Here is a 13,749-nt window from a genome sequence, read left to right on the forward strand (position 1 = left end):
AGATGAGTTTATGGCTTACTTACTACTAGGTATATTAAGGCAGTACTGGTGAAATCTCTTGTGAAAATTATTTGAATGCAAAGTTTATATTTTGTTATGATACATATGATGAATGACACAAATTGGCACATGATGGGTACATTGTTGTATTCGAGCAAAGAGACAACTCAATTGGATGATGTATGAGATGATATGCATGTTTGATTTGGATGAAGCTCATATGACATGAGTGTAGGTTATGAATGTTATGGATCCAAAACTGTTTTTTATCGAAAGAATGCATGAAAGTTAAATATGTAAAATATACCTCAAACAATATGTTAAATTTTACTCCATGATTGCTCTTTAAGAAGGTAGGAACCTTGGATGACTATCGTGGGAGACAAGGTGGTACAGAACTCCATAAAAAAAAATCAAGAGCACAATAGGTTACTCATTATCCTCGGCCATGGTAGTAGGGGACATTTTCTACCTTTAAGACCCAAAAATGGTGTCGTTTTGGGCTTCTATTGTTAAGAGTTATTGGTATAACAAGCAGTGGTCGTCTAAAGTGTTATATCTCGATATCACTCTGAGGAAGATGTGCATAGCAAGTTAAAAAATGTATATTTGTGTGTGTGAAAAAAATACTCTTGAAAATTGTCTTGGACTTCGTTTTTTGCATTTAAGCAGTACCTACAGTGGGGTCAAGAGGAAACTTAAATTAGTTACAAGTAACATATGCTTAGGCATTCAAAAGTAAGCATCAATAAGAAAGATAAAAGTTATCTCATGCATTATGCATTGATTCATGTATCTTATGTGATTGCAAGCATACTTAAATTATTTTACGTATTTTAACATTTTTTGAGGTTGGTGTTTGATAGATTTATGCTTTATGTCATACTGCTAGATTATGTAAGGTTTCATGCGAGAACCGTGGTTCTCATCCGTTGTTTCATATTCCCAGGTAAAGAGACTCAGACATAGCTGAGTAGCATGATGATAGGACTAGTGTTGGAGAAGATGGATCTATAGATTATTGGGTATATTTTTTCTAAGCAAGATGGATTGGATGGAAATTGTGAACTTAAGTTGAAGTTTATTAAATTTTCTTTATTAGTTTAAGCTATTTCATTTCATCAATGGTTTAAAATGAATGGTTGGTTTGATGGTGGAAATGTGGGTTCTGAATCTATGATGTGCCTTGGATTTGTGGGATGTATTTTCATTTTTATACAATTTTTTTTTCAAAAGTTTGCAAAAGAATTAAAAAAACCATGATATTTAGGGTGAATTTTGAGGTTGTTACAAATGGTGTCCATGAATAGTTGAGACAGAAGCATGTCCCCACACATCAGAAAAAATCAAATCAAAAGGTCATTCCACCTTGTGAGATAAGGTCTCAAAGTATAAAGAATGACTCTTACCCTGTTGGCACGACTCATATACTTTGTTATAACTTTTATGACAAAAATGCAAACGATTTTTACTAAGAACAAATTTAACTATCTTAAGTGATGGGTGTCCAGACCGTTCATGCCATTGATGAACAAAGGCTCTCTCTCCAACAAAAGAAGCATGTTGCTGGATCTTATTGGGCTTCATCACCTTATTCAGATTCACCTTGTATAATCCATTGCCACTTGTTCCTTCTAGGATGATCTTCCTCATTTTTCATGCCTTCACAACACATCTGTCAAAGAAAAAATTCAAAGAACACATCATTATTCTGAAAAAACTTGTGAAGAGAGTAAATTGCATAAAATAGCTATGCACATATAGAATATCATTCATATTAAAATTGTAACCAAAAGAACTGAAAATGAAATTTTCAACATTGTGAATTCTTAAACCTCTCATTACCAATCTTTACGTACTCGCTCCCTTGATATTCTGATTGCATAGACAGGTTGTTAAAGTCTACAGTGACATGGTGGATGGCTCCTGAATCAAGGTACCATCACCCATCATCAATGTGAGGAATAAGTGCAATACTATAAGCCTCGGGTCCCCCTGATGTGTCTTTGTGAAACTGATATACCTTGCACTGAAGGGCTCCATGACCCTGCTTTCGACAGGCTTGACATGTGGTACGACAATTGGCTGTCATATGTCCCTGATTTCCATATGTATGACAACACTGCTAAATGACTTACATGTCTCATTGTTCTTATTTTGGAACCGCCCACTATTCCTTCTTCTATTGGAAATTTTGTTTTGACTGCATCTATTACTTTGATTTTTACTATTTTCATGACCACTATAGTTCTGATTTTCATTGGGCTGCTTGAGAGCAATATTAGCTATGAGATTCTCAAGACTAGATCCATCAAGATCTTGATGTTGAGATTCTTGAACCAGCAACATATTGAAAAGAGACTCAAGTGTAATGGGAGTCTCACGCATGTTCAATGAGGTTTTGAAGGGGCCCTGACTTGGAGATCATGGCCAGTTGATGTGCAATAGCTTGGGCTTTATTGAAATATTCATTAAGTGTCCAAACCCTTTCGTAGGTTGTAAAGTTGAGATTTCAACTGTTGAATGTTTGCCTGGGTGTGAGCTACATACATGTTCTTAAGAGCAGTCCACACATTGAATGACGATCGCATGCCTATTACCTGCCTACCTTATCTGTCAAAGAGAATATCATCCAACTTAGAAAAAGTTGATCCATTCTTTGCCATTCTAAGAAGGCTGGGTTTATAATAGGGTCATTCCCTGGTTCAAAAGGAAGAAACTCACTAGGGCAAGGATTAGTTCCATCAACATAGCCCATGAGATTGTAACTTTTCAGGAGTGAGATGAATTGTGATTCCCACAATAGGTAGTTCTCTGTTGCAAGTTTGATAGACAGAAAATATTGTAGATTAGTCGAAGCAGGGAGAATAGGGAAGGAACATGTCATACCACTTGAACTGATCAACATATTGTTCTCAGATGTGTTGATGTTGTTGTCTGCCATCAAGATGATATGCACCAAGGATCTACCATCTTTGATCGTAGCACAATAGCTTTGATACCATAACAAATAACAAGCGCGTGAAGGAGAAAACACACATACGCATACACTGAGAAACAGTTTAGCATCGCTCACCTGGTCAGGCCTACGCACATGGTATCTCTCTTCATGTTATGAGATGAGATGTTACTTTTCTTTATAACAGATATACAGTTTTCACTATTACATTCAAGAATATTGTTCTTATCTTTAGGGATGGACACCTTAACATTTTGGAGTCCTTCTAAACTGGGACTGCACCGCTACTTTGTGTTGATCCCCTGTTGTACATTTGAGCTGCTTTCCATTTGGATCAACCTGATCGTGATCTCCTCTTGAACTCAGCTTAACGATTGGAGGGTCATGATCTTTGGATGGGCCCACATCTGAACTATCCTTAACAGGGCTACATGCATAAACAGTTAATCATGCTCATTTGTATATAGTAGATACATGCATATATGTTCTACTATTTCATATGTAAATGTAAGGTTGTGGAGATGATTTGAACATTAGCAGGTAAAGATTAAAACCCTTCTCTGGTCTAAGCACTTTTATCACATTTGCATGGACTCAGATATGCAAGCTTCGATTAGACTAACATCTGACTCTAAACAGGCCCACTAATATTGGTAAATCATGAAAGCATCCACCAACAGGGCTCAAATAATCTGCCGGATCAAGGTTGGGTGTAGGCCCACTAACCTCCTTCAGGCTTAACCTTTCAGGGATCCAGATAAAGTTCATAACCTTTGTGAGACAGGACCTGGTCTGTGCTGCTGCTTAAGCTCAGGGCATTAGAATTTTGTCTTTATGAACAAGAAGTCAGTGAAAACTGACTGCAATGCATATTCATTGCTGGGAAGAGACTGAATCAACAGATGTGTCATGTATCTGACCTAGAATGAGTGGGTGCCTGATAATTAAAGGGCTAGAATTCAGTAGGGTAGTTGGTTGTTTCCAGCCTTAGAGACAGGTCTTTTAAGCAGTTGGTCTGTGAAATCTAGAGTCCAAAAGTAAGGTCACTTCACTCCCTACGTATCTTGAACTCATATTGCTTATTCCAACACTGCATATATTGAACTCTTTTTAATTTTCTCATAATAAATGCCACACCTTGCAAAATCCAAATGATACTGATGCCCATTCAAAATAAATGGAATGTGGTTAATTTCTGCATCATAGTTAAGTTAATGCTGAAATTAATCATGTTGTACGGAAGCATAGATCCTGGCGGTTGCAATCAATATGATCCTAATCTCCTTAACTAACACAATAATTCCTTGATTATTGTCATCTAACACCGTCTGATTTTTTAATATCGAACAGTATAACAGCACTCTAAGCCTCAAGTGAATAGACTAGTAACTAACGTCGTTTGAGACATTAACATTTCATCTGAGGTGCACATGGATGAGTTAGTTGGATCAACCTAATGTACATAATATCTTTACACCTCCCACTATGGCTTCAAAGTGAAGAGTACCAAGCAAGAACAATAATTACTTGCAAGCAGTCTTAGGTAGGGATGGAAGCCAAAGCGCGCTGGGATAGGCGTTTATGCATTTGGTGTTCCCGAGGCAAAATCTTGGTCAAAAGCCCATGGTGGTCCGGTTTGGAATCTCGGCGATTGGATGTGCGTTTATGCATTTGGGATGGGAAGTGAGGCCCCTAAAGGTGGTAGCTGCCAAAGCAGCTGCCACTTCCTCAAATGCATAAACTACATAAACGCCCATCCCAGCTACCAATCCCAAACAGGCCCTTAGAGAAAATGTTGCACCCATGTTAGATAGGGAAATCTGCATAACAATTCCCAATAACCATCAACTACTTGCTCCAACAATAGGCCAGGAAAGTAAGGAAAACTAACATAAAAAATAAATTAGGAAACTGCGCATTTGTTTCACTCTCTTTCCTATGAAAGAGGCCCACTTTTGTATGAAAGGAGGGCTCTTTCCCATGGGGCCTGGAACCAATGCCCGTGCAGGAAAGTGGGTGCAGGGCCTACATATTAAATTCGTGCACCCCATTTTCATACCAAAACAGGGCCACACACACATGGGTACCCTGTTTCACACGAAACCCGTTCCCCACTGACCGGCATATATCAAAAGTGCCTTAATGATTACAGAATTCGGGAACAAGAGTCGCTGGTGCACAAGTGCATGTAATCTATAAATTATGAAAAAAATCAGGTACAATGTGATTGCACACTTTTAGTAAGCCGCTGGTCGCCCTCCATCTTGGAGATCATGCCTGTCAGTTATGGGGGCTCAAGAGAGGATGGAGGGCGATCAGGTGCAGCGGCACACTAGAAATGTGCAATCACATTGCACCTGATCCAGTGAAAGGACAGGGTACTTTTCTCTTGACTTTTGAAACGTTTACAGATTTTAAGAGTATAAGTGGACTTATTTTACTGCACTAGACTAATTAAAATGGGAAAAGATCTTATCCTCTGACATATGATGTCAAAGAATCTATGTTTATAGTAACCGCACAAGTGATGCATCTGGATGGCTAGGATTAGTGTACATCCATGTAAGAATGTGAACTACTCCTAACCATTGGTTGGACAGCTAGGACTGAATGTAGGAAGAATCCCCACCATATGTCACATGATGGGATCCGTTCTCATTAAAACGGGTCTGCCATAAACTTTGAGCTTGTGGATGCAATTGGAATATTCCATCAAGAGGGGAAGAATAATGTAGGAACTTTCTGTTAGATTTCATAGCAGATGAGACAATCGCGGAGCAGTAAACCACTGACGATGATTAAAATATCCCACATATGCAAATGCAACCTTAATTAGAACTATAACACCAAATCTCACAAGAAGCTTGATGCAAGGATCTGTTTGGAGCATTATTGAGACTTATGATCCCTTGTAGATAATCAATATTGCAGCTGTATTTCATTAAAGCTCCAATAAAAGAAAACAACCAAGTTCTCAAATTACTTGCAGTGTAGTGTAAATGGTGAAAAACAAAAAAGTAAATGCAGGCACCATTACCATTTCTTTAGCATTTCCCTTTTTGTTTCTTTTCTTGTACCATAATGACTCTACATAAGCGTTCTTAGAAGTCTTTTGAGAGTATGGCATGGGAGATTTGCAGTCAGAGTTTTTGTTATCTCCTGTCATGGTTGAATACATATAAGTCTGGCGTACTATCCCGCTTGTCTAGACATACGCTACTTGGTCTATCCCACTCACATACTCAACTTGAACAGTCCCCTTATCCACTCATCCACACTATTCATTTAACATATATTTGTACACTCGACTAGACATGAGACAATTCACTTGCTCTCGCCTATGAATGATGATCTACCTATCTCAACTTGCACTACGCGTCCCACACCTCAAAAAGATGAAGTTAGGAGCTTAAATGTCAGGAAAAATAGAGCACCTAATGATGCATCTGCGTTCCAAAACCCTTTTTATACAAGGAGTTTGAAGCATGTAATTAGAGTAGCAATCCCTATTCATTGACAAAAGAACCTGGTTTATGTGCATGCAGGCGCACACGCACACACATACACACATGTACCATTTGTGCATTTGAATCCATTTATAAGCCTTTCAAACAGTTTTTTATTTTAAGCTTGGTTGTTACAGGCTAAACCATCTGCTAGCTACATAAACACCTACACCCTCCCCAACCCCCCATGAGACCTTTGTTGTTCTTTTAAAGCTAGGTGAAAAGAAATGAATTCCATTGTTGATCGCACATTGGCAGGCCTCAGGTTGGTAAAAAATCTTCACGTTCCCTGTCCACCAGAGAGTACACCTGGCTTCAACTTTGTGGCGGCAAGGATGTCCCTTGGATGTTGAACTGTGATCGTCCCATGTCAGGTGTCCAACCACTTTTTCATCGCCCCTAACCAGGAAGGTGGGCTCTTTGGGGCCTTTGTTAACACTGTCAAGAACGTCTTTGCAGAAATATATATATATATATATATATATATATATATATATATATATATATATATATATATATATATATATATATATATATATATATATAGTTGGCTTCATGTGTTTATAATTGCATGTGCAGATGCGCCTCTCTCTCTCTCGCATACACTAAAAGAAAACTTTCAGTAGACGTGCCAAAGACTAGCCATTGCGCATATACCACCATAAAGAATCCACAGATTTAGAGATATATTCGACTAACACTATAACGAGTGCTGAAAGCTTGTTATTATTCCAGGAACTAATCATATATATTCATCATTAAACCATACATTTTCTGTCATATTAATCGCTAAACATAATCAGAAACATCTGATTAATTAAAAAAATATTTATACGTTGTGGAAATCATTTCCTCTCCGAACATCTATCTGCTAAAAAGCAAATGCGGGGGGCCACAATAGCTGCTTGTCAGGCTATTAAAGTTAAAAGCTAGTGGTGCCATCAGTATTGAATCTCTCTCTATATATATATGAATAATGAGTAGCTCTTAAAGTCTTATCTCCTAAACTATCTTTTGCCACTTCAAAAGAACGAAGTTTTAGGTGTTTACTTAATCCAAACTCACATATGTATTCTCTATAATTCACTTAGCAGAAAACATGTATTATATTAGACATTAGGGATGTTTAAATACATATTTAAAGCAATTAAAAATCAATGGTTGATATTGCAACAAAACTTATTCAAATGAAAATCAAGGTTTCTCATTGAATCAATTCTATTCAAAACAAAGCTTTTAGTGAATAAGCAACTATAAACACAGCTACAGGTTATGATTAAGCAAAAAAAACACTTGCAGGTGTTTTTTAGAAGTGTTTAGGATGGTTTACAACATAAACTGCTTAGGAGTTCTCTCTCTCTCTCTCTCTCTCTCTCTCTCTAAAGGTTTTTTGGATAACACTTCATAGGATCTGAATCCAACCAAATTAGGCCCAACACTGGTTGAGAGAATTTGGATATACACTGATCAGACTTGAATCTGACCAATTGAAGGTCGCTTTGCCAACATCCTAGATATATTTGTCAATGCGGTGAAATTTTATCTGCAATTTGTTAAATCCATGGTTGAAAGAGATTTTAATAATGGGAAAAACTCTGCATCACTCCTAATCCACCTACTGTTTTGCAGTAACTATTAAGTTTCCCATTGAAATCTTCACGAGTTAAAAGGGTGAATTTTGCCGCATGTGAGATGTATATTTGGGAAATATTTGATGATTCCCTAACAGAACCATAATCTATTGTACTTGTTTTTTCTTTTTTTCTCCGATAGGCAAGCTGGGGTTGGGCAAATATTTGAACTGCTTATGAACTGGGTATTTTCATTACTTTTTTTCGCAAATTCGACCTGCAAATGTGTTTGACATGATCCACTTGCTAGATATTGTGCTTGGATCGTATTTTTTTTATCAAAAAATATGATTTCTTGAGGTTTGAACATTTACAAAAAAAACTAAGCCATCGATTTTGAAGCCCTAAGAAACATACTCATGTGCCATAAACTCAATCGGATCATCCACAAGCTGATTTCTACAAAATCAAGCATGTACAACATATCCGTACGCTTAAATTTTGGAAAGGAATTAAAAACCCCTGAAAATGCCAATTTTGTAAGGCAGTTTATAGGATTTTAGTTAGGAAGATTGCATCAATCTATTGCACATCACCAATTTATACCCAAGGTCTTCAAAATAAAAATAAATAAATAAAGGTGCATGTGGTCCTCTTCAATCATAGATTAAATTACTAAATCCAGCTCACCAAGCCCATGTTGGTTGCCTGTGAGTGCATGAACATGGGCAATCTCTCTCTCTCTCTCTCTCTCTCTCTCTCTCTCTCTCTCTCTCTCTCTCTCTCTCAAAAATCAATATTTTTTGTTCTTCTTTTTGCATAAGTTCCATCAAGTCAGCATGAGATGTGGGCCCTAACAACCTTTTCTAGGGAAGAGCAGTGGAAGACAGATGACTGCATGAGCCCCCATGATCGTGCACCTTGTCATTCCTATCCTTGGACCACCAAAGGGATATCCATCAGTATAGTCCATATCGGACCCACATTTATGTCACCAACAAAAGTGATGTAAAACAAAACAATTAATGTTCATCTAAGAAGCATGAGGGCTCTTTCAACCACTGATCGATAAAACTTGCATTAATTCCAGGTTTGCAAATGGATTGTATACCCGATCCTAATCTAGGATGGAATTTCCAAACTTGGCTCCGTATAGTGAGATCCAATTTGGGTTTGGATTGGATTTGGTCATGCTAAACTGGATTTATTATAGTTGAAATCGGATTTTAGTTCGGATTTCAACTAAAATCCAATCCAATTGCATTTTCACATGTGAAGAGCTTTTTTCTTTAGCGTTTTTTGCTGGATCCAGCAGTACTACATATATTTCGGATCCAGGTTTTACTCTTCCATATTAGGTGTGATTTGTATCAAGATTCGCATCCATATTTGAATTTGGATATAACAAGATCATGCTCGTATCCATTCCATTTGCACACCTAATTAATTCACACACACACACGGGCGGAAGCGTGCACACACACACACACACATACACACACACACACACACACAGAGAGAGAGAGAGAGAGAGAGAGAGAGAGAGACGTTAGTTTACATTGGTTAGTAAGAAAAAAAATCAATGACTAGGTTTTAATAAAACGTGTCCCACACGGATAGACATGGTGAGTATGATGAGTCCAGGTGGTAAATACCTACATTATAGCCTTAGAGCAACGAATGGTAATGATATATTACAAGTGTAAGTGAGCCATTTGGTGACCCAGCACTACTTCATTCCCAAAAGAAGATGGTGACATTGCTTTTGGTGCCTTGAGAAATCTGGGGGTTAGTCAATGATCCAACTATATAATATTACACAACCAAAACTTATGAAATGATAGAATGAAAGGAGATACTAGAAAAAGGCATTGTCCAGAAAGAAGAATGGAATAAAGTAGAAGCCAAAGGCATGCGGTAGCATGTGAGCTAAAGGGCCACATGATTTCATGGTACCATTTAGGAAAAGGGGCATGAAGCCTTGCAAATAAGGAGAAAGGTATACACTAAAAATGTTCTTGGACAGGCAAAAAAAGGACTCCCGAGATCTAATTTATTCTTATGATAATTAAAATGCACAGCTAAGAAGAATACAAGTCCATATATATATATATATATATATATATATATATATATATATATATATATATATATATGCAAATTTCAATTTGTCAAGTTTTGCCTAAGTCATGCCCAACATCAAAATTACATGGGATTATCTTTGCGAGTCATGTTTATCCATTCCTTCCTATCTAGAGTTGTCACTTTCGGGGTCATTTGCATGCCAGCACAGTCTGCCTAAAATGCCAGTGTCTTGGATGCCAGAGTCTGAGAATGTGCATCAGATATTCTTAAATCTCTATCTAAACATGAATCTTAGATTGTAATTTTATGCTGAATATGAGATCAAAGCGTTGGCTGAATGACCAACGGCGGCTCCACGAGGTTGGTAAGAGCTGTCAGTGCACGTCTCCTCGTGATGGGATGTTACAGGTTCAAAACTCAGTGGCACGTTGAATAATAACTGGGGAGGGTGGGGTCTGACTACCCCAGCTTGCCTTTCAAAAAAAAAAAGCATTGGCCAAATGCAATGCATGCGCTAGGGATCTAATATGCATAAAGTAACCAGTGTTGAAGGCATATCACAAGTTCGAACTCGTAGTAAGGCTGAAACTAAGTGTACTCTTTGGTGGATTAGAGGGACCTGGGTTTTATGTTGCAAACAAGGCACGAGTCAACTGATTGTACTTTGGATGAGTAAAAAAACGATAATTGTACCACCCAGGTAGTATCCCGTGTGGTAAGGGGGATCCTGTGTCAAGCTGAAGGCTCAGGCTCGAATCTCTCTGACACATGGAGCGGCTTTTGTTTTGGTAGGGATCAACCCCAGCTTGAGTTTCAAAAAAAAGAAAAGGATAATTATTTTTATACTGTGTAGGAAAAATAAAAACTTTTGGTTCTCCAACCCAAAGTAATCAAAATTAAGCACTGTCAACAATCAGAAAGGTGCACTAAAGCTGCTTGATTCAGTTGATGCAAAGGGCAGATCGGGTGTGGCCACAAAGGTAGGGACAGGTGCAATCATATTGAACAATGGAATGTGCTGCTGCACTTGATCACCCTTCATCTTCTGTTGTACACCCTGTCAGACTGGGTCTAACCGCTGATGAATGGACATCAAATGCAGAGCCACATTGCTATCGTGCAATGTGATTGCACCAGATCCTAACACATCTTTGGGATACAGCCTGTCAGCTGTGGGAGCAGGCGCATCTGATCAATGGAAGGCGTCAAGGTACAGCAGCACACATTTTGTGTGCAATGGGATTGCACCTGATCTCCCATCGTTGATGCAGCACGGTTGCCAACTTCGAAGCCCTTATTTCAGGACACGTCACCGTTGAGCAAAGATGTAGGTGATGGTCCAGTCCAACCTTAACTTGTTGGAACCAGCACCGTATAGACTGTCCGTTTCCCATTGCACGTTGACTTCATAACGATTTTTCGGAAAAGGATGCGTGACGGGACAGCACAGGGAAGCCCTCGTCATTTGTACTATTGTAGAGGGCAGAACAGTCCGTATATAAAGGGAGAAACTTTGCCGCCTTATACCTAACGGTCGAAGATCAAAAAAAAAAAATGGAAGAAATTAGAAAAAAGACGAAGACGTCGGAGAGACAAATCTGAACCCGAAACCTCAAATACCGAAAATACCCTTAACTACCGACTTTGGATGGCGGTCTTTGTCTTCGCGCATAAGCATGAGGCCCAGTGGCCACGTGGGGGATGATGGACGAATTAATTTTTTTGCCCCTGTTGATCTCAAATTTGGCATTTGTATCCTACCTATCTTTTTCTTTTTAAAGTAATTTTGAAAGTAAACCCTTGTACTATTTCATTTCGATCGTAACCATAGTTACAATAAAATGTCAAAATATCGGCATCCAAACAACTCGCGATAATTTGTTTTTTTTTTTAAATCTTGCGTTTATTTTTGGCAAAATCCTTGCAATAAAAAAACATTTAAAAATATAAAAATATTTTTATAAGAAAATATAAATAAAAAATTTAAAAATAAAAACCACATGGTTTTTTTATGATAAATAACTGATAAAAACATTAATATATTGTTGATGAAAAAAACTTGTGAGAAATTGAAAATATCATGAGAAATTACTGTTTTTAACTTTCGGGTAATTTCTTGCAATATTTTCACGAGATTTTTCATAAATCTCGTGACATTTATCACTATGATCGGAACTAATCTAAATGTTGATTCTTCAATATACGATTAGAAGCAATTCTTCCTAAATTTAATGGATATATTTTCTATTAATCTAATTAATATCGATATCCATGAAGATGTTTTCACTGTTTTGGTGAGAAGCATTTTTTCGGATAAGAACGACAATCACGACTTGCACTTTTTTTCTATGTCTCGCTAAACATGAGAAAATGTTGTGATTGGAAGCCGAGAAAATCCAAAGAATCAGAAAAGAAGACATTGAAAACATGTGGGGAATTCATGTCCTTTTGAGAAAAGGCATTTTGGTCAATTTAACTTGACCGAAGAACAATGAATCGGGCAAATCGTACAACAAGGGCCAAGGCAGAGGACAAGGGACGGAAAAATTAAAAGATTGACGTCTTATTGAGTGACGCGAGAGCCTCGGTCGCTCTCATCCGGTTCGATTCTAACGCTTCACTCTCACTTTTGAGTTTCTTTTTTTTAATTATTTTTTCCTGCTTTTTACATGCAATTGTTGCTGAAAACGGAAAGAATCAGATACTGTGAGTGCATGGAAATCGAAGGGGACTACTATGTCGTTTAGAAGACACAGATGACCAAAAGGGTAATATCCCCGTTCCCTTATTCCCGCTACCTCCCGAACCAGAGAAAGAGTGGGAGAGAGGACCCCCAGTGAGGGGCGAGCCGAACCAGAGAGAGACGGGGACCCCAGTGAGGGGCGAGAAGGCTGACTGGACCACGTGGCGGTGGGCGCGGTTGCTGGCTTGTAACTGTTACGTGGAGAGCGAGGCTCTCTCTCTCTCTCTCTCTCTCTCTCTCTTATAGCAGCAATGAGGTAAGCTTCCAAGGCTGGTGGTGCGTACACAGAACAGTGAACAAATCATCGTTATCACAAATCAAATTGTTACAAGAGTGGTGGTGTTGGTGGCTGTTCCGTTGTTGGGGTTTCTCTCTCTCTCTCTCTCTCTCTCTCTGTCGTTGTCTCTCTCTCTACATTTACCGCCATTCGCCTTCCTCACTTCTTTGAGACGCCTTCTCCCTCCTTTTTACTCTCTCTCTCTCTCTCCCTCTCTCTCTCTCTCTCTGTATGGTGGATCTGATCTGAGGTGAGGTGGAGGAGGGGGAATGGTTGGATAGAATTGGAGTTCTTGGTGTTGCTGCTGATGGAGTCAGGTGGGGAGGATTGCTGTGTGAAGGTCGCCGTGCACATCCGACCTCTCATTGCAGAGGAGCGAGTTCAGGGGTGCAAAGATTGCGTCACCGTCGTCCCCAACACGCCTCAGGCATTCCCCGCTCTCCACTCCGTCCTTCTGAATTTTGACATCTTCTGTTTTTTTGCTTGATTTGGTTGGTTTTGTCAATTTCGTGGTCTATGGGATCTCAATTTTTTGATCTTTTTTCGCTGCCCAACTTGCGGTTTAACTCTGTTTTTTGTATTGCCTACTCGTTTGGGATATGGGGATT

General features: G+C 38.6%; 1 protein-coding gene across 1 annotated transcript in view; it reads left to right on the top strand.

Moving 5' to 3' along the window:
• Positions 1 to 12,957: 12,957 nt before the first annotated feature.
• The window catches only part of LOC149838751 (kinesin-like protein KIN-4A), a 53,829-nt gene continuing 53,037 nt past the window's right edge, over positions 12,958 to 13,749 (top strand). Inside the window, exon 1 of the mRNA XM_090007783.1 lies at positions 12,958 to 13,568. Coding sequence (XP_089863909.1) covers positions 13,449 to 13,568 — 120 coding nt within the window. The 5' untranslated portion in view covers positions 12,958 to 13,448. The remainder of the gene's footprint in view (positions 13,569 to 13,749) is intronic.

Source organism: Nuphar pumila, chromosome 5 (genome assembly GCF_984573655.1).
Source record: "Nuphar pumila chromosome 5, dmNupPumi1.hap1.1, whole genome shotgun sequence".
NCBI classification, from domain to species: Eukaryota; Viridiplantae; Streptophyta; class Magnoliopsida; order Nymphaeales; family Nymphaeaceae; genus Nuphar; species Nuphar pumila.